Source organism: Bombus impatiens, unplaced genomic scaffold, assembly GCF_000188095.3.
Source record: "Bombus impatiens unplaced genomic scaffold, BIMP_2.2 scf_0064, whole genome shotgun sequence".
Classification (NCBI taxonomy): Eukaryota; Metazoa; Arthropoda; class Insecta; order Hymenoptera; family Apidae; genus Bombus; species Bombus impatiens.
The window spans coordinates 921,073-941,560 of record NT_176483.1 but is presented as its reverse complement, the minus strand read 5'-3'; the positions used below and the strand labels follow the sequence as shown (position 1 = coordinate 941,560).

General features: G+C 34.0%; 1 protein-coding gene across 2 annotated transcripts; it reads right to left on the bottom strand.

Annotated features, from left to right (window-relative positions):
- Positions 1 to 355: 355 nt before the first annotated feature.
- LOC100743212 (ER membrane protein complex subunit 1) lies at positions 356 to 7,071 on the bottom strand. Of its 2 annotated transcripts, XM_003485618.4 has the most exons (15): positions 6,824 to 7,071; positions 6,567 to 6,682; positions 6,070 to 6,253; positions 5,207 to 5,362; positions 4,767 to 5,103; positions 4,373 to 4,676; positions 3,859 to 3,879; positions 3,194 to 3,366; positions 2,930 to 3,091; positions 2,575 to 2,859; positions 2,321 to 2,516; positions 2,030 to 2,227; positions 1,811 to 1,936; positions 1,470 to 1,697; positions 356 to 1,335 (listed from the first exon to the last, which is right to left on the bottom strand). In XM_003485618.4, the coding sequence occupies exons 1-15, from the start codon at positions 6,964 to 6,966 to the stop codon at positions 1,175 to 1,177; spliced, it is 2,790 nt and encodes a 929-aa protein (XP_003485666.2). In that variant the 5' UTR covers positions 6,967 to 7,071; the 3' UTR covers positions 356 to 1,174. The 2 variants fall into 2 exon arrangements, with proteins under 2 accessions (XP_003485666.2, XP_012249400.1); XM_012393977.2 differs by lacking the exon at positions 3,859 to 3,879 and having other exon boundaries at positions 1,092 to 1,335.
- Positions 7,072 to 20,488: the final 13,417 nt, after the last annotated feature.

Below are 20,488 nucleotides of genomic sequence, written 5' to 3'. Positions count from 1 at the left end.
TAAATAATTGATACATCTTAAATCTACGACGATTGTAGCTTAAAACTGATTGTGCGAGTGGATGAGTGAGGAAGCGAGTAAGGGAGAGGGGAAGCGATAAAATAACTATTATTGTAAATATTAATAAGATAGTATTACTCGCCATAATGGTAAAATTGGAAAAGTAATTGTTTCAGTATAGCAAATATATTTAATGTTTTCTTCTACCATTCTTTTCCTCCGTTTGTTATCGTTATCATAACGTTTAAGGAAACATTACGTTATCGTAATGTTAATTAAGAAAATGCATCGAAATTCTTTTCCATGTTGTAGTCACAAACAAAGAGGAAGGAAAAGGGAAGTAAACCAGACAATATCGTAAAGATGTTTGTATAATTATTGTGTATACAAGACTGTGTAAGTACACATTTATGTATATGCACATTTATATACATTTCTCATTACATGCTTACATGATAATATTTCGATTCTTGCAAGAAAGAACTATAAAATATAGTCCTTAGAATAACATATATACATATATTATGAGTTTTAAACTTGACGAATTTGTAATTTTCGGGTGATAGGGAAACTGTTTAATTTAATATGCAAATTTAAATTGACATAATATGTCTTGCAAATATTATTTCTAAATATGTATTCGAAAATGTTAGTTTTTCCAGTATTGGAATATTAAATATGACAAAATAAATTAATAATTTAAAATATTCTTGGTATTTTTATCTTAATTTTCTATTAAAATTAATTTACATAATATAGGTGTACGTATATTAAAGAAATATGTAACTCTATATTTTGTATTTTTTTAACGAAAAATAACTATATTTTGAGCATGTTGTCAGTTACTTTAATAATCTAATAATTAGTGATCCTGGTCCACTGTTGTCATACGATGATTAGCACACTTTAAAATATTCGGAAATATGTTATCTATTGTGTGCGTCCTGTACTAATAAAAGGATAAATAATACATATATATATATATGTATGTATATATATATGTATATATTCTGATACTTAGGTAAGATAATAAATTGTTAACATTCACTTTGCAGTAACATTGTTTTTTTATAAAACAGTATTTTTTTTACAAATTATTATTAGCAAAACGTCTTGCTTTTAGTGAACAAATATTTAAGAATGTAATGTATTGATTCTCTAGAAAGATCAAACATCATTTCCATGCTTGCTTTTGCGCTTTCTGGGATGCTAGTTTCTTTGTGATGTACGACGAAATTAAAAGCGCTGCCAATACTATCACAATAAGATAATAATCAAAATCTTCTTTCAAAACGTCAAATGTTTTAGACGGTGCCACACGTGTGTAGAACAAGTCTGCGAACATCGTATTACATGCATAGTTACTTGTAATTTTCTAATTGTAATACATTACTAATGGGTTAAATGTATTAGTCCCTCAGTGATTAATAAAGTTACGGTAAAGCAAAGTTGTATCTCAAAGTACTTACCAAGACCGTGTACAAAAACTAAGCAAGTACTTTCAAGGCCACTAGGACTAGTATGAATGCCGGAAACCCTAAAGACGCTTTGGTTATAATTAATTATTGCATCCATATGAATAGGTATTTCTGGCATATATGGTATGACACCTTCTTCGCGTATTTCGGGATTAATAGGCCGCCGTGGATCTACCATCATCCACGGTAATTCCAATACTCCGCCATTAGCTAGGGCCACTAATACGTATAAAAAGTAATTTATAAACAATTATGTTTTCCTATTTATAAATTATTAGTACAGTACTATAGTACTAATTATAAAGTATTAGTCATACAATTCATATACATACCTATGATGTGTTTACTCGTGATACCTTTCTCTGTAATAGTTTCCCGCATAGATTCTATTGCTGCTGGGAAAATAAAAGCTTGTCTTTCTACAATTGGCAACTTAGTTGTAGCTAACGATGAAAACACTAGAATAAGATATTGAATTTATAACATTTAATATAAACAAGAACAAGGATATGAATCAACATAATTATAATAAAAAATGGCGTGAACAATACCTGTGGTATTACTCTGTATTTTTCCTTCATATAATTCTAAACTAGCAATTTCTGTTCTACGACTCTTTTCGTTAAAATAACTGTACACTATCCAATTTTCTGAATGCACAACATGGACTGGACCACGAACTCTCTTGTGCATAATAGAAAATATCATTGCTCCAGACACCACGTCCAATAAATATAAATTAAGCGTATCTGTAAGTCGTGAATTATTTTTAAATTAGTTATATATATGATATGGAACTTCAATAATTACAATATTCTTATACAGCAGCATAATAAACGTACCTTTATGAGTGCGTCCAACACCCTCAGTTACAATTGCGACTAAGTTAGGATTAATATACTTATATAGAACTGATCTATCACTTAGAACCCTACCCTGGGAATGAACACGTTCAATTGGATTTTTCGATACGACGTGTGTTATTCTTTGGTTTTTTGGTGACAGCAGTAATTCCCATACTTTATGAGAAATGAGTTCCTAAAGGATGAAATTAAGATGAATATTTAGAAAGTTTGCTAAATAAGCTTATACATACTTGAGCTGTACTATATGATAAAGAATATCCAGACAATATTCCAGTTGTTTGATCAGCAGTAAATATATATGTATTTTTAGCGAGTGATGCAGCAATTGCAGTTGCACCTTCAGGATATACATGAGCTTTATCTCGTGTGTCAAAAATAAGTATGCCTCGCAGAAAATCATCTGTCGTTACATGAAGTAACATAGATTGCTTTATTCTATATCCTAATTTTATTAAACCATCCAATGGTTGTCCAGTAATCGGATTAAAAGTATATACAATTCCTTCTCCCGTTTGCTAAAATATTTAAAATCAAATAAGAGATCTATTTATATTGAATTAATGTTTTAATGCATACAATACATACTTTATCCTCTGCCAATAACGCACATTGTGGCGGATATGGAAAATGTCTGCTACCACGTTGTACGTATAAAATTATTGCGTCAGATCTTTTATTGAAACCTCGAATGCCTCGTACCCTAAGTTGCCAAATAATTTCACCTTTTCTAGTTTCAATACCATATAACTATAAATATATAAAATCAAGGATTAACATTAAATGTATGTTTTGAACTAAATGTATATAATATATGTTAATTAATCAATGTAAGTATATTTATTTTCATACTTTTCCTGTTGATGTAACGAGGACAATCATTTTATGTAAACCAAATTTATCTCGTACTAAATCAGTACGTTGATTGGATTGTTGAGGTGTGAGACTTAATATGGATTGGAAGAATGTTCTTGCTTGTTTAAGTTGAGAACTGACTCTTCTAAACATCATGCTCAATACATCCCCTAGATATAACACAAAATTATAAAATATGTCAAATGTGTAATATTAATATTGTAAATTATTTTTTTATAACATATTTATCATAAAAAACAAAGGAACAACAAACTTTTTAACTGCAAACCTAACAAACAACTACAATATTAATAATATATGTTAATAAAAAATTACAGTAAAGCACAATTAAATTTACAAGTATAATAATAATTATTATCTTTTTTTATCATTCATGCATAGTGCTTCAATATTCTATTTGTAAGGCAAATTTAAACATACTGTTGTATTAAAAAAGTTTATATTAATATACTTTATATTGTCATGCAAATAATAACATTGTAGGAACTTTCTTAAATAGCAAAGATAAAAATATTTACTAGTCTGCATTTAATTCGTTTATATTTTCTTGAGCTTCTAAAGAAAATTAACGTGCCTATAAGACTAATAAACAGCAGGAATAAAGTAATTTTCAAACCAGCCTTTGCTGCTCCACTACTTACATGAACTGTCTACATCAATACCTGCCAGCAGCCATTCACAAAAGAAATGTAATTAATACAACATAACTAATACTTTTCTTATTAAGATATAAGTTGAGAATATATAATGTGATTTAGTTATTGTTGTGTGTGTTACAATTAAACTGTAACATTAAGCTGTTTAATACTTTCTAAGTAATAATATAGAAATGAAGACAATAATACAAATAGTTTTTAATCAGAATATTACTTTTATACAAGTACTACTTACTTGCATTAAAAAATGATTTACTTCTGACAAATATCAAAATATTTATATCAAATATAAGAAATGTTGCAATTAAATTACTTATAACAGATAGACACTTATTACAAATCTCAATGTGAATCTTTAATATTATAATTATCAATTTTTATAATATTATTTTTTAATATCTCGTTTAATGATCTTATACAAAAATATTTAATTTATTTTATCATAACGTTTGCTGTGCCTTAAAAAATATGATAAGCATATATTATAGTTTATACTTACTCTCTTTCTGATCGAATTCTGTTTCTATTTCTTGATCTCTATCTGACATAGGTAGTTCTATAATCTCCACTGCTACAATACTAGCAAGTGCTTCTTCCCTAGCCCACACTAATTTATTATGCTGTAGCAGCGCAACACTGTGATCCTCTGAAGCTAATAAATGACGGCAAGTTACACCTTTTGTTTGTCGAGGACAAACAGAAGCCATAATTGTTGGCGAGAGTAGTGAATTATGTGTTACAACGATAGATAAATTTGGCATAGGTTTTGATGTTAAAAGTTCTGAAGCAACAATTTCTGTTACCTAGAATTATATCAATAGAAGTTCTCAGTATTTTTGTTAATTAATATTCAAAAGATCTTTTTTAATACAGTTAAATTTTAAAATACTTACTCCATTTTTATAAGTTGTTTCTAAAAGCACTTTTTCATTATCAACTGAAACAATATAGAGCATAGAATCTTCTGCTATATCCCTTTGGATAGGAACAGGTACCTCTCCAACAAGAAGAATACGTTTCCGTTGGTTATTATCTGCGCTAATTGATACAACAGGTTCTTCACCTAACACTGATTCTAAATGATATGGACCTTGTGCACCAGCACCAAATATGGTATTTATTGTAACTGATTGCGGTTGAGAATGTGTATCAAATAAATGTACCAAAAGCAATATAGCTAATGAACTGTCTCCTTTCAAGCAAGCTAAATATGGAGCTGCTAAAACACATCTAAAAGATAAAAAGTTATAAAAATTTTATTACGTAGGAATTTTAAATATACAGAGCTTTTTACTAACATAACATATTTCTACTTTATAAAGTAATTTCTTACTCTGTTTCTTGAGTTATAAATGGTGCTGAGACCCTTCTTGTTTTCAATTTATCTCCTGTTTTACTGTCATAGGATGTTACTTCTACGCCACTATTATAAATTGGTAAAATATGGTGTAATGTTCCATCTTTTATATGCCATTTCACATCTTTAATTCTGTATGAAAAAATGATTTTATTAGTAACATCAGTATACGTAATGTAAAATATTATGTGCCGCTGAAATATAACATTTATAAAATTATCGTATACTTTCATGTTTAGAAACAAATTATTTTATAGAAATTGACCATAATTAGGAAATGAAATATTTTTGAATACAAAACAAGATATATTTTAATATATGAAACTTAAAAAGATCTGAAGCAGTTTATATTAGTTGCTTAATGAATTCATCTTGTTTCAGAGTAAAAAATCTTTCATTGTCTTGTTCTATTGTATTACGTTTTACAAAATCCTTTACAGATTTCTTTACACTGGAACTACCTGGTAAGTACGTAATAACGTAAAGGTAACATCAAGTGTAATAACATATTACTGTGAGATATAATCATGTAGTATGTAAAAAGATATTATTGATTGTGCATTAAATACGGATAAAGAAACCTGTTAGCACTGTACAATCCCAGTGTAGAAAAGGATATAAATGGTGAGAAACGTCTGAAAACCAATAATGATAATTACATTTTATTTTGTATATTATAACTGTTTCATGAAAACAAATCTTGTTAATAAATCTATAACATTAATATTAAATAATATAAAAATTTTCTTTCAACGTACAAACTATCTTTGAAAACGATTAATTATCTATAGAATATCAAATAGAAGTATGTTTAATTAAAATATATAATATTAACAAACCTATCGTGATTTTGTTCAGCAATTGGCCATTCATGAAGTATATGTCCAGTAGCCAAATCCCATGCACGAACAATAGCCGGTACACCTCCACTTACAGAAACAAGATCTCCATCTGCAATTCCACCCAATGCTCGAATCCGACCTGCATATCCTTTTTCTAATACACGTCTCCATAGTATTTGTCCTAAATCAAAAGATTATGTCTCCCTATCTTTCTTATAATTTATACTTTTATAGTTTACATGTACGTATGATATCATATAATCACATTGCAAAGGAATGTTTAATAAAATTGTAATAAAATACTAAATTTAAAATGATAAATTGTAAAAATAGCACAAAGACAAATGCTACATACTTTTTGATCTTTTCGGCTAATTTCAAAGATTTCAATTAAATATGATAAATTTATATTCACACGTATATGTAAAATTAAACAAATGAAAAAGTTTCGCATATCTAATCGAAACGGCTTTACGTCAATGTTTATAGCCCACCTGACTTTAGATTTAGCGCAGCAATAACATTTTCTTCAGTAGCAACAATAATCTTTTTTGCGGTCGAGACAGTATCAAAACTGGCGAATTTAATTTTGCCGACATAATTCTGTTTCCTGCAAGCACAACGGCAAATGGTTCATTGAGAATGATTCGACACAACTGATACGCTGTCAAATCATGGTAACATGCTACTGCATTATTTAAGAGATTCAGCATTGTAAGCAACGTTTGTTCAAGGATTCCAAATAATTTACCAGTCAAATTTTCCAACTTGATCTTCGTACAGACACAGAGACAAATTAAATAGTCCGACCAGTATGATAAGATATTGTAATATCTGAACATCGATTAAAAACCGGTTGATGTTCCCTCTAAAACTCCATACGAACGGAGCCATGACGATAAGTGTGAACGTATCAACGTATTAATCCATCCGCTTACACAAATTTCTTCCGCACCTGATGTATAACCATTGGTAGTGTAAGCGAACGATGGTCACCTCATATAAAAACTACGTATTTTTTTATTATTTTTATAATGATTTCTATTTTGCAGTACATAAAGAAAAGAAAAGATAAGGGACATTTAAAAAACCAACGATCGAATATATAATTTATAGAAATCCATTTTGTAATGCATAAAATTATGTTACAATCGTCGTCGATAAACAATAATATTTATGTAAATTATTAGCAATTATATACATTGCAGTTTTAAATATGATAAGAAATATTTACAGATAAGTTTTAATTAGTTAATATGTTTGGTATTAATAAACAATGTAATAGAACAGATAACAAATTTTTTTATAAATCCTTGGAATAGGCAAATATGTATTTATATTTCATATATTACAAATGATTTTTTATTCTGTTTCTATTAATCTGTATATCAATTTTTACATTATCGACGGAGTAAATTTCAATAGTTTAGACATAATATATATACATACTAGACCATATCAATGGTCTATTCAGATTGGCGGGAATATCCGGTGCTATTTGAAATTATTTTTAGCGATGGATGAAAATCTTCATATTTAAATAGTTTAAAGTAAAATTGCAATAATTAGACACATTCTCTATAATTATTACCTTGAAACAAGTATTCTCCAAATTTTTTACACTTCTATAAGTATTATTATTTAATATTTTTCCTTATAATAATTTTCATATTTGCAATGTAAAGTAAAAACTATATATAGTAACACAATAATTTATATTCACAAAAATTTAATCGTCAGTAAAATTTCCAGCATACATTACTGGTTTAAAATTTCGTCATAAGAAATAGCAATAGTATAATGCAAATATATAATATTTATACTATTTTTTCTCCTGGCTAGTAGTAACAACGTTCATGATAATTAAAAAGAAAAATAAAATTATATATAGTTATTTTTTTCAAATATAATTGTTATATTTGTGAAAACTTACAATTCGCATTAATATCTTTAAACAGCATAAGAAATTATTTTCTTTTGGCGGCTCAAAGTATAAATTCAATTTACGAAGTCATTAGATATTCTCTTAAATACCATTTGGGAAATTTTGCAACGGAAATATTAAATTTTGAACACATACATACAGCAAATTAAAATTTTATGATTTTATATTAATTTAACTTACATCGATAATGTAGTTTACGTACATATGAACATATCTGCAGATAATAATTGGTATACCCAATATTTATTATTCTACATTATATCAATTTATTGTTATTCATAATTTATGAACAATTGTCTTCGCACACATAATAGAATTTCGAAATATAATTAAAGACTATAATTATATTCTATGTATGTATGTACAAAGAAGCGAGGAAATTATTTTCATAAATATAATGTGTACCGACAGATGACGTTATATTACATTTCAGGAATTTACAATGTTTGAAACAACTTTTGTAGTAAAAAGAAAAACATACCAGCATATTAAAATAACATTAATTTTAGCAATTTAACTCGTTTAAGTTTTTCGTAAATTGTAAATCTACAAATTATTTAAGGATGTACCTTTCATATTACATATATGTACCTATATAATGCTTTAGCAAATATTTAAAAATAAAATAAATAGAATTTCTCAAACATCGAGAGTTATAAAATTCGTTATTGGCTAATTTAAAATTTATTACTCAAATTACTATTCATTCGCTTAGATAACTTGACTGCTCGATAAAATTGATAAACATATTCCGTAAATCACGCTAATAAACTAATAAACGTTACATTTTTATAATTAAAGTTTACGCTTTAATCCATTAATTTCATTATATACGTTATTTACAATTTTTCCTTACTCCTAATAAAATATAACATTTTATTTATTACAATTCCAATCTATTCATCTCTATATATCATTGCACTTACAAAATCGACGTATAAACTACGTTATTATCGTACTGTTACTTCTAAATTACGTGTATCGTTAGAATTGATATTCGAATATAACTCAACCTCTTTCGACCTTTCGAAAAACTTTCACTTTTCCTTGGCCTGTGTTTAACCAAGCGGCGATTCTTTATCCGCAGGAACAGAGAGGAAGAACAGGCTGGCGCCGCGCCGGAAGAATTTACGTAGCACTTAATCCCACCGCTTAGAGGGCCCGACAAAATCACCCTACTTCGCATTCTTGGCTACCTATTCTTCCTCGCTTCTGCTCTTCCTGCGCCACTCATCATCACGCGAACCTCTTCTTACGTTCAAACACTTTCACCTGAACTCTTATTCCTTAACGAGGCGAACCCATGGCCCTGTTGCTATGATTTAAGAAGGCGAAACTCACTCCTTGTAAATTACCAAGCGATGTTTTACGATAAACGTGTCCTAGGACTTCTTTCGAAGAAGGCAAGTTAGATTTCGATGATTCGCCTTCGTACAGTAGAATCTGATCGGAGAAGACAGAAATAGAAGATGGAAATCTACCTATGGCGAAACACGTAGAAATATTAAATAGATCAAAACATTAGAAAAGGCTGGCCACCTGAACATGGACTCTCCTTTATCAGTGAAACGGACAATGGCGAAGCTAAGATTGCCAGGAGAACGAGGATGGACAGTAACGACGGAAGTTGGGATAAGGCACAAAATAGAGGGAGGAAAAGCTGCCGTGTCGGATGTACGATACACGGGAAATAGAAAACAGGGACCGCCTATGTACTATGCGAGTGTCCCATATACGAAGAAATCAGGCCAAATATACTGAAAAACATAAGGAGCAAATAAAGTAAAGAGGAGAGTAAGGGAATATGGGAATCGACAGAATTCATTAAGCGATGCGTAAAATAAAGGTCGTTTTGTCTACAGGAATAGTATCAGCAACGTTAAGTTACCAACAATTAAAACGAATCTGAAATATAAAAAAAAGAAAGAAGAAAAAAGAAAAAGAAACGAATATCGCTTATGATTTTTAATCATAAGAAACTGGTATCAGTCGAATATTTGATTGTCAGCCGAATGTTAAGAATGGAAGATATTTCATTCTTTAGCACCTCGTTATCGGTATTTTAATTTTGCTTTTGTCACTTGATAATATTTAATCGATCGAGATAACTTTAGATAACTTTAATTAGATAATAATTCTTTGGTTTCCATATTTTCCTGCGAAAGAAGTAACTTTCAATTCGAATAATACAATACTTCTGTATGAAGCAGTGTATTTATAAATATTTATAAAATTATTATACGCGTTATTGAAATAAAATTTCGAAAAATTATACCGATCGTGCAATGGAAAGAAAAATTGTTTTCTCTGTAGAAGATATCGAAGGAACAGCGAGAAGAAAATCTCGAATCAGTCGTGAAGCCAATCCTTTAATCGCCTGTACTAAAATATTATAAGACGCGTAATCACAGTGATCGTGCCAAAATCCGACGACTAATCTCTTAACCGTAAAACCGGTTTTATTTACTCATTCGCTTACCCTTACTGGGTACTTCACTGGCTGCTTTCACAGATTTTAATGACAGTTGCGAATCGTTATTGTAACCATTGTTGCGAATGCGTTATTTCATCGTTGCTGCTAGCGGTATCGTAATATCGTCATATTATCCGTATTCGCGTAAACTTAATTTTCCATCGTGAAACTTATCTGGAAGAGCTTCACGCTGAAATTTTGGACGATCTAGAAATGTAGAATTAAATAACGTAAGACTAATATTTCAGACTAATTCTGGTTTTAATACGAATGAATAGAACGCTTAATGTTCAATTTAATACATGTACATGGAAGTATCGAATTATATCGTTCGTAAGTTGTTTAAAAATCTAGCTCGTTAATTGTTTTACGTTACATGACACGTGTATACGATACAGCGTTATACGGCGAACAAAAGAGTACGAATCAAATTTTGCACGAAACAGGATAAGTACAATGCCGTTCTTTGCTTGCAGCCTATGCTTAATTCGATTAATTTTTGTAAAATGTCTCGACTGTTACGAATACCGTTGAAAGACAAACAACATTTGTAGCGAAAATAATAAATACGAGTGACAATTCCCGAAAGAAGAAGAACGTTTCTAAATCGAGTACGATACTCACTCTGTAAGGACGATATGACGTAACATTTGAAATATCACGAGTGCCTCTTGACTTATATTCTTCGACTGTCCCACCAGAGAGACGTAATCTCCATTCTCGATGATCTTTCAATTTTAATTTATCAGCGTTCCAGGCATCCTTCGATAAAATATCCAGTCTCGTAGCTATAGTTTCGATATTTCGAGTTCCTTGGAGCGATATCTACAACGATTCGAAGATCCAGTCAGCCTTCAATTCTCCTCTAATATCCTGCTACGTGTTATTTAGAGGAATCGTGCCGGTTGCCAGGGGGTGTATCGCTAGAGAAAGCTCGGCGGAGAATAGAAAGGGGCAAGAGGAGGGCGTCATGTAGAAATGACACTCGTAATCGACTTCTAGGACGGTCTCGATTTCCTTTGGCCGCTGCCAGAAATGAATGAACCTTGCCGGTCGAAGAGAGGAGAATGGGAGGGCTGCGCGAGGTGCCGGCTAACCTCCGTCGGATGAGATAGGATTGAATGGACGTCGTGAAGACTGGGGATAAGGTGTAGAGAGACGAAGCCAGGGCTGGCGAACAAACGAACACACGTGGGTGTGGAAATGGGTGGAAACAAAAAGACAAAGCTGGAGAAAATAGAGAGAATACGGAGGAACGAGGGGCGAGGGGAGGAAAAACAAGATCCAAAGAGCGCACGAAGAGACAGGGTTGGTATGAAAAAGCGTACTGGCGGAAAAGGAGGGAAAACCAGATGAAACTGTATAGAAGAAGGAGAGGGAATATAGCGAAGAGAGGGAATGGACAGGGATAGGTGGAAAAAAATCAGCGAGGAAAGGAAGCGAGACGCGAGAACGGAGAAGAGGAAAGAGTTGGGCCGAGGTACACGGGCGATGAGACGAGACCGGATGAGATGAGATGATAGTGTTGCATGTAGCGCGTGCGCGTACCGACTCAATAAACATCCGTAGAAGCCTCGGTAAGACCCTGGCCTGCGCTCTGGATTACCGCCGCTACTTTCCTTTATTTTCCGGATGCAATGCCTCCCCCTTTCGACCCATCTTTACCCGTGGCTCTCTCTGCCCTGTCGGGAAAGAGACGGGACTTGTCATTCTTTACGTACTTCTTCCGGCTTCCTCGCCTCCCACGACACTGGATCAACCGGCGAACTGTGCCGGAGAAATCGGTGGCCGATTGGCGACGAATCGCGTGACCTACTTACAATTTTGCCTGGAATAGTTGTAATTAGGATTTTTACACTTTAGATCGTTGATTTGGTTTATCGAGAGCCAATTTGCCGCCAATTCTTCGCTGCGAAAGATAAAACGAACGTTTTCTTGATACGCGATACGAGTATTTGTAACTTTACGTCGCAGGATTGCAAGCTGACCATTTTAAATTGATCGATACTTGTAATTTTATGAGGAACAGTTAGAGTCAGATCGCTTGATTTTTCATTTGGCTTCCGTTCTCAATATACACATACAATCGCGCAAAGGTCTTCATACGCACATGCATTTTATTTGACTCGAGAAGAATATTCTTGGATGAAATTTTCTTTTCGTTCCTTGTTCAAAATTAGACCGCGTTACACGTGAAAAGGCGTTCTTCCATTCGTTTGATCTACCTGCTGAACGCAATCGAACCAGGTACGCGGACAAATTTTATAAATTACCTCGACACGTGGATACAACGTACTCGTAATTAGAAACGTTCCATCGAGAAGGATTTACTGCTTTCACGTTCACCGGTCCATTTCCAGAGCGATGTGGATTTTGGCTAGACGGTTCTTTGGTTTTCTTGTCTTCGCTGATAAGAGGCAGAACTTCGGTCTTTACGTACTACGACTCTCTGTTCGCGTTTCTGGGCAAAATCGACGCGATTAAAGTTTCTTGGACATTGCGTCTTCGCATTTTCCGAACGCTTGATTTTCATCCTGCTTCTTGTTTATAGTTCCTTCAGCGCTGAGCATCTGCGAATCTTTGTAAAGAGCTTTTAAGTAGCAAACTCTATCTCTCGCGACATTCCGCAATGTTCTCTTTTTCATCCAGTCTACTATTGCTTTATGAATATAATAAATATCGTCATTTGTTAATTTACTTTTATAAAATCTCGAATAAGTCTACATACATATATATATATATATATACTATGTATATGTACACTGTGTATATAGTCAGATTACCTTGTAACTCCACTAGTATAAGCCTTAGAAACTTCTTCCTTATTTTTCTTACGATACCACGTCAGTGCCTATTATGAATGTAATAAACGTAATATCGCGTGTACCTAACAGTTTCAAAGTACACGCAGAACTACCATGTACTCGTTCGTTATTCGATCTGCTTAAAAATGGACTGCGAGTTTCGTCTTTATGTGGCGAGTAGCTGTTGCTGTAAAGTGTGTACATCTTCGACGAAGCGAGTTTCTGAAATTCGGGATTGATCGCTCATAGTTCATCCACGCACGCGCAGATACCAAAACTACGTGCCATTGGAAGCGAATAGACACACACACACACACACACACTACGTGCCATTGGAAGCGAATAGACATCGCTCATAGTTCATCCACGCACGCGCAGATACCAAAACTACGTGCCATTGGAAGCGAATAGACACACACACACACACACACACACGCGTTAAAGAAAGCGAATTAAAGCACAAAAGTTGCTGCGCGTTTATGTTAAAACGTTATACGAGTCTCGACTCTTTTTTCGACGAAATTATTTAGAATCCATCGTTTCGGAATTCGATTCTAAAGTCAGTCGATTTCTAATTTTTCTTCTTATAATGTAACTGTAAGCGAATGATTTGTTCAGACAAGCATGTACGTACTATGTGCATGATCTAAATTGAAAGAGGTAATTCGTAAAAAAAAAAACGTGCTCATCCCCCTCGTTCAAATATTGTCCTATTTGTCTGTGCTTGCGCGAAAGATGGCACAAGTGCTACGTAAATAAACGAGCAGACCAATTAAAGAGATAGAAACATCATGTTTCTCATTACATTATCTACGCGCAGGCAAAGCGTGGTACAACTGTCGTTTTAACTTTCGTATCTTCGTAATAATCTCATATCGTATGCGTTGGTTATCAATGAGTAAACCACCCTTTCAAGGGTCATTTTCGAGCACACGTGTTTTTCGATCCGGATTTATCCGATTTCGAGGTTCACGGGGTCGCGTAAAACTTTTATTAATATACTTACGCTTCGATAGAAGGTTGTTACGATGTTATGTACTTTTACCATTATTGTACTGTAAGTCATTCACAATCTGTTTCTATAAACGTTAAACAAAAAGAAAATTCTCATTCGACGGCTGCTATCGACGCTATTGAAGTTTATACAAATTTCTTGGTACGGTTCCCAAGCTGAGACCGTGACAGTTAATAAATTATTAAATTACCAACAGACGTAAAAAATGTCAAAGTTAGGAATTTTCGTAATATCTACGATACTAGTTGGCCTTTAAGAATCGGTTTAATTACATCATAATATCTTATTATATAAGGAATGATTACCAATCAATTTTATCTGTAATTTTCTGATTAAGATACCTTATAACGCTTATATTACATAATCAAAAATAAACAAGCGTCTTGACTTTTGAACGATAGTGTGTACGATATTTCATAATCATCCTGCGAGTAGATCGATAAATTTTTGTTCATTCAACAAACACCCTCTATATTATTTACCAAAGATACCTCGCTCGCGTAACATCTGTCTACTAAGAATTCTTTGAGAACCTTAAATAAAAGTAATTGTCGAAAACGTCAAATGGAATTTTATAAAAGTATGTAATTATGTATATTTCGAGGACCAATTTCGCGGACAGAAGTATAAGTCCGCTCCCTCGAAGGCGACAACCACTCGCCCTTTACTTAATTGCGAAAATCCAAGAGTCGTAAGGTAGACCAGGCTCGGTCTTCCAGGCGTAGGGTTCGGTTAACAGGAAACCCCGACTCTAACGTCGCCAGTTCTCCTCTCTCTCTCTCTCTCTCTCTCTCTATCATCATCCAACGTCCCGTTCCATGCTGTACCTTTCCATTGCTTCTCGTTCGTCACCAGCAACGTTTGGCCAGCTTTCTCTTCTGTAGAGAAGAGAATTAGAGACGCACGAGGAGAACGACAACGATGTCGACGACGACGTCTAGCTCTCATCCTCTCTGTCTCGCCTAAAGTTTCCTCACGGTTCCACTCGGAACACGCTTCCTTCTTGCTCTGTCCCTCTTATTCTCGGTTCTCAGTTCTCCTGCTACTCTATGCCGGGAAGCCTCCATTAAATTCATTAGGCCATTAGTGGCTGCAACCCTCCAAGATGGCTCCCGTCGCTTGGCAACGCTCTGCTTTTCCACGCTCTCCTCTCTCTCTGTATCTCTCCGGGTCTCTCCTTCTTTCTCCTTCGAACCTTCGACTCTCCAACCCCCCTTTGTCGAGTCCCGTTGTCCCTCTTGCTCCGCTCCAGGGACCGTACGACCTCTTCTTCCGTTCCTCTTAGCAGCTTTACGTGTCTCCCTCTCGAGCGGGTGGGTCTTGGCGGGTGTAATTAGATTCAACGAGCGAAAAGGGAAGGCGGTGGGTAGGTTCGTAGGTCGGAAAAGGTGGTGGGTAGCCCAGGAGGGTAGCTCGAGAGCGAGCTACGGTTACTGAAGAGGGCCATTGCCTCCGGATGTCCAGACTCTCTTCCTCTTCTGTTTCTCTCCGTGCTACCGATCCCCCATACCATCCTCTCTTCTTCTACACGGTCTTCCGTCCGTTTCTCGGTCTCACGATGTGTGCTGGTTTGACGTGGCTGCCCGTGGAACGTCGGAAAGAAGTTTAGTCTCCGGGGATTATGTTGTTTGAGGAATGGAGATCCGAAAGGTGCAGGCTATCTTTCCGCTCGAATATTAGGATCCGACTTTAATGTGCTTCGGAGCTCGAATTGCGCAACATCGCACTCCCGTCTAATTCTCTACTTTTAGTTTGATATTTGGACAAATTGTCCCGGGGATCGAGTATCTTTCGTTTTTCTGGATATCGGACTTTGGGTTTTTTTGTTGTTTGTTCTTTTCCTTTTTGGTTTTAATACTTAGGCGCTCGATTACCTACTCGTTACATTTGTTGGAAAACCCTGGCAAATTTTAGTTTGTTTAGTATTCTGCGTTATATGGGCACTATGGAGGTTTATGTAAATTCATATTTTTATGAATATAATTAAGGAAACCCTTGGCGACATAGATGATGAATATAACAGATCTTTCCTAAATGTGTTCTGCTCTATCAATGTTTAGTCGAATTTATACTTTTAGATCCGTTTTGAATACATTGAAAAATATTCCACGTATAACCAAGAATATCCGCAGACGTTTCAAAACGACGAAAAAGCGTGTTTCCTACTTTCGATAACTATACTTACATACACTGTGTCTCACGTACGTAAATTATCATAGAGAACGTTCTAAAAGACTTTTGCAATGTTTACTTATTACGTATACTATTTGCTTCATAGTTCTGGCCTCTTTCATGAATTATAACGATGTAAACGTTATACACAATTAACATGACCTGAATTAAGACAACCATAAAACCTTCTCCTTCTTTTAGAAGAGTCGTAATAGTTTCATCTTATCAACATCAATTTCTTTCGAGTCCACAAAGTAAATTTCGAAAAAGTCTATCGAATCGTTTAAATCAATTCCGAGACGTACATAAGTTAAATAGCGATTTTAGGAAATTATAAGACCAATTTTTCCATACCAATGTAATTAATCGTTATATTTCATTTTCTCAATGGATAGAAAAATATAAATACAATTAAATATTATTGGAACACATTAAAAAATCATTCATCGTAAAATCTTCATCTTGGAAATGTAAAGATTTAGAAGGATCTATTGTATTTACGAGTCGTTTGTCTGACTCGCGGTGTCCAGATCTACTTCAAATTCCCAATACGTACTAGGAAATCCTGAAGTCGACGATTTTGTACAGATTTATGATAATTTAAAGCGGACGACTGGTGCTAAATTATAGACGGAAACGCAATAAATGTTTGTTGATACTATATAATGGTCAATGTTGTTAATTTGAAGCAAATTTATGTAGACATAAATACTACAACTATTTTACATATTACGTATGAAACGAATAACGCCTTTATAATAAAAATAATTGTATACATAATTAATTAGACAACCTGTCACAACGACTTAGGTGTTTTAAATAAAACAGCCGAGATATTTTTTATATAACGCGGACAAAAAATATAACAGGAAAGAAATCATTGATATTATAAACTTTACATTCATCTGCGATCGATTAATCTATAACGTGTCGTCACTTTATAATTTCGCTGATATTATTCAAATTTTCCTCTAACATATATAAAGAAAGCAACTTCTGTGTTCAAGATCTTGGTTACAGGATACAGAGTTAGGGTAGAATTTTGTTACTTCGCGTTATATCTCTTTCAACAGGCTTATTGTCCAAGATCGACTGGGAGATCTTTGTATTTCTTCTCACGTTTCCTTTGCTTTTCCAAGAGTTGTATTTGGAGTTGCTTGCTTCCAACGGCTTCGTTTACTAAAGATGAAATGTATATAAATGTAGAATTATTTTCCTCATTTTCAAAGTAAAACGTTTAATATATTTATATCGCATCGCATTCCATGTTGCAATAATTTAATCAATTAATCAACAACGATGTGCTACCTAGAAGTTTCTATATGATATCGTTTCTATATAATAACTCTCTCTCTCTCTTTCTCTCTCTCGTAGTAGACACAGACGCAATAGGTCAGCCAGACAAGTTTGACCAACTAGACAATTTTAGTTATAATTTTGTCAATTTTCGGAATTTTTTAATGAAACTTTCACAGAATATCCTTTACATTATATATGATTAAATAAGTAAATAGAAAAAAATATAATTCATTTTTTGAAACTCACAAAGATGATAGGTATACCTAATATCTACTCTTTTTAATTCCTTACAGTTCTGGTAATCTCGTAATACATGATTTTTAAACGTGTTTCAAAATGTTTAATTGCATTTGTACCTTTTATATTTCTTTGTTGTATATCGTATACCAAAATTTATTTTCGATTATTAATTTATTATTAATTCGATTAGTACGACATCTATTATAAATGATGGACGATAATAGGTAATTTAATTATTAATCGTAGTATTTGATATATCTACCACATCAACGATCATTATCGTGACTTGTAGCGCGCGAACAATATTTTCAACACTTTTCTTAAGAGCGAGATCCAATTACTAATCGTCAAACATATTTCACATTATTCTCAACAACGCTCCATTTCAATATACACTTCTGAATTCGCTTATCGTTAACTATCAATTAACAATATTAATTTACAATTTACGACAATTAATATTCTCTCACGATATACCGCTATTCATTCACCATTCATCGGCATGTTAATTATTAATCTGCAAGACGAATATGCGGTAAGCCGATTGCGTAACACTTTTCTCAAAATTGGAAACGTCGTTCTTTACATCTTCGTATCTCACCTTGTATTTGTCCATTCTACGCTGCTGAACCAGTCACTGTTTCACTGTTTTCGATCAACTACCCGATACATGGGACGACAGGGATTAAGAAATCAAAAACGACGATGGTCCCGGTGTTGCATTCCAGTCGCGGGTCCGAGTATTTGTACGCGGCTGTTTTCGGGGGTGGCAGAGCAAAGGGGACTCTTAAAATACTCCAAGAGCTTCTAAATCATGGAGGCTTAGTAGCCGTCGTGCGAGCAGGGATTACCTACCTTACTTCAAAGTGCCCTGCAGGTGCGGGCTCTTCGTTTCGGATCCTCTTCCACGACAGAACGTTGAATCATGCGTCAGTTGCACTTTAACGATACCGTGCGTGCGTGCTCGTCTTCGACTCTCTGCTCCTTTTCCGAACGCTCATATTTTTCTCGTCCACGTGCCTTCGTCTTATCCCACGAATTCCGCCCTCTCGAACGATAGGTTTTGTCCGAATGCCGTTTCGATATTTCAAATTTTCAAATGCGATCTACGTTTGAACCGGTCATGTCTTTCGTATATATCGGTGTTGCACATGTGATACGCTGTTCGATCGATTAATCGGTGTTAATGTTATTGTACGAAAAAGAGAAAGAAGATATTGGGTTTTGTTTATGGTGGTGAAACGAAATGATTGGATACGATGATCGACGATTGGGTCGACTGGTGAGGATGTGATTAATTTGTCTTTAGGGTTTTTGAAATATTTCTTATCCTTTTTTCTACGCATGATCGTATGTGTATGTAATAAAGGAATGTAACTCGTGTAAATTGTTTGTATATTGTTCAGGCGCACATGCTGTAAAAAAGTAGCAGTATATGTAGCAGTAAACGCGTGATAAATAATTCACTTTAAATGCCATACGTATTAAAAAATAACTTGCATCGAGTAATAAATTTCCTCCTACGGATAAATATATCGTATTTTAATTCTATCTGTGAAAAACAGAGAACTGACGTCAAAATATGTAACTACTATTTTTTTTTTTACTAAAAAGTTAAAAAACATTAAAAACAGAAATCTAGAAAAAAAAATAAGCAGAGTATATTTTAAAGATCCCGAAGAATTAAAGCATCAAAGTCAGGAAATCTTAACTTGTCAATAATATTGAAAATTCTCTACCTACCTTCGATATGAAAATAAAGTTACTTAATATTACTTTGTATTTACACATAAAGCTTTCCCACTCGATCCAGTATGTAGATACGTATCGCTAAAACGATCTGCTAACCCATTAAAATTTCAGAAGATCAAACGTCCATGAAAAAATCCCAACATTCGAGGTCAATGAAGCTGTCAATTCGTCTTAGTAAATATTTAAGGGCTCCGTGCTTTTTAACCGCTAAACCGTGCAAAACTTTAACGTAAGAAGGTGCGTCCTCGCCATTTTCATTTGCTGCTTATGCTCTGGCACATGCAATTACCCGTATAATAACAATATTTGCAACATACGAACGATCTTCCCGGCAGACATTCTGTTCGGCTAACGGAATGTTTAAACGTTATTGGGATAAAAGATGTTCGGATACAGGCTCGACCGTGCTTCATTTCCAAAGGCCAATACGATGTTCCAACTTCCCCCAAAATTAAATATTTTCCTCCTGCTCCAAAATTCACGCCGCATCGAGCAAGCGATTAAGGCGGGGATGAGGTAATCGGGTTGGAAACGGGCACGTGGTTAAATCTTCGATTCTATTAGCCAACTCGGAACTTCCGTTAGCGAAAATACTCAATTACCGTGGTACTGGTGTTACACGGTGCGGTTGAACGACACGCGACGTAGAGGAGGAAGCAGGACGGCGCGTAACGCGGAAAATTCGAAAGCACGAATAGCGATTACCATGAGAATTA

Coding starts and splice junctions, on each gene's coding strand:
- LOC100743212 (XM_003485618.4), bottom strand. CDS start 6,966: ATGGCTCCGTTCGTATGGAGTTTTAGAGGGAACATCAACCGGTTTTTA. Junction 3,092..3,193: donor TCGTTACATCAACAGGAAAA/GTATGAAAATAA, acceptor ATATATTTATAG/TTATATGGTATTGAAACTAG. Junction 2,517..2,574: donor TATCATATAGTACAGCTCAA/GTATGTATAAGC, acceptor TTCATCCTTTAG/GAACTCATTTCTCATAAAGT.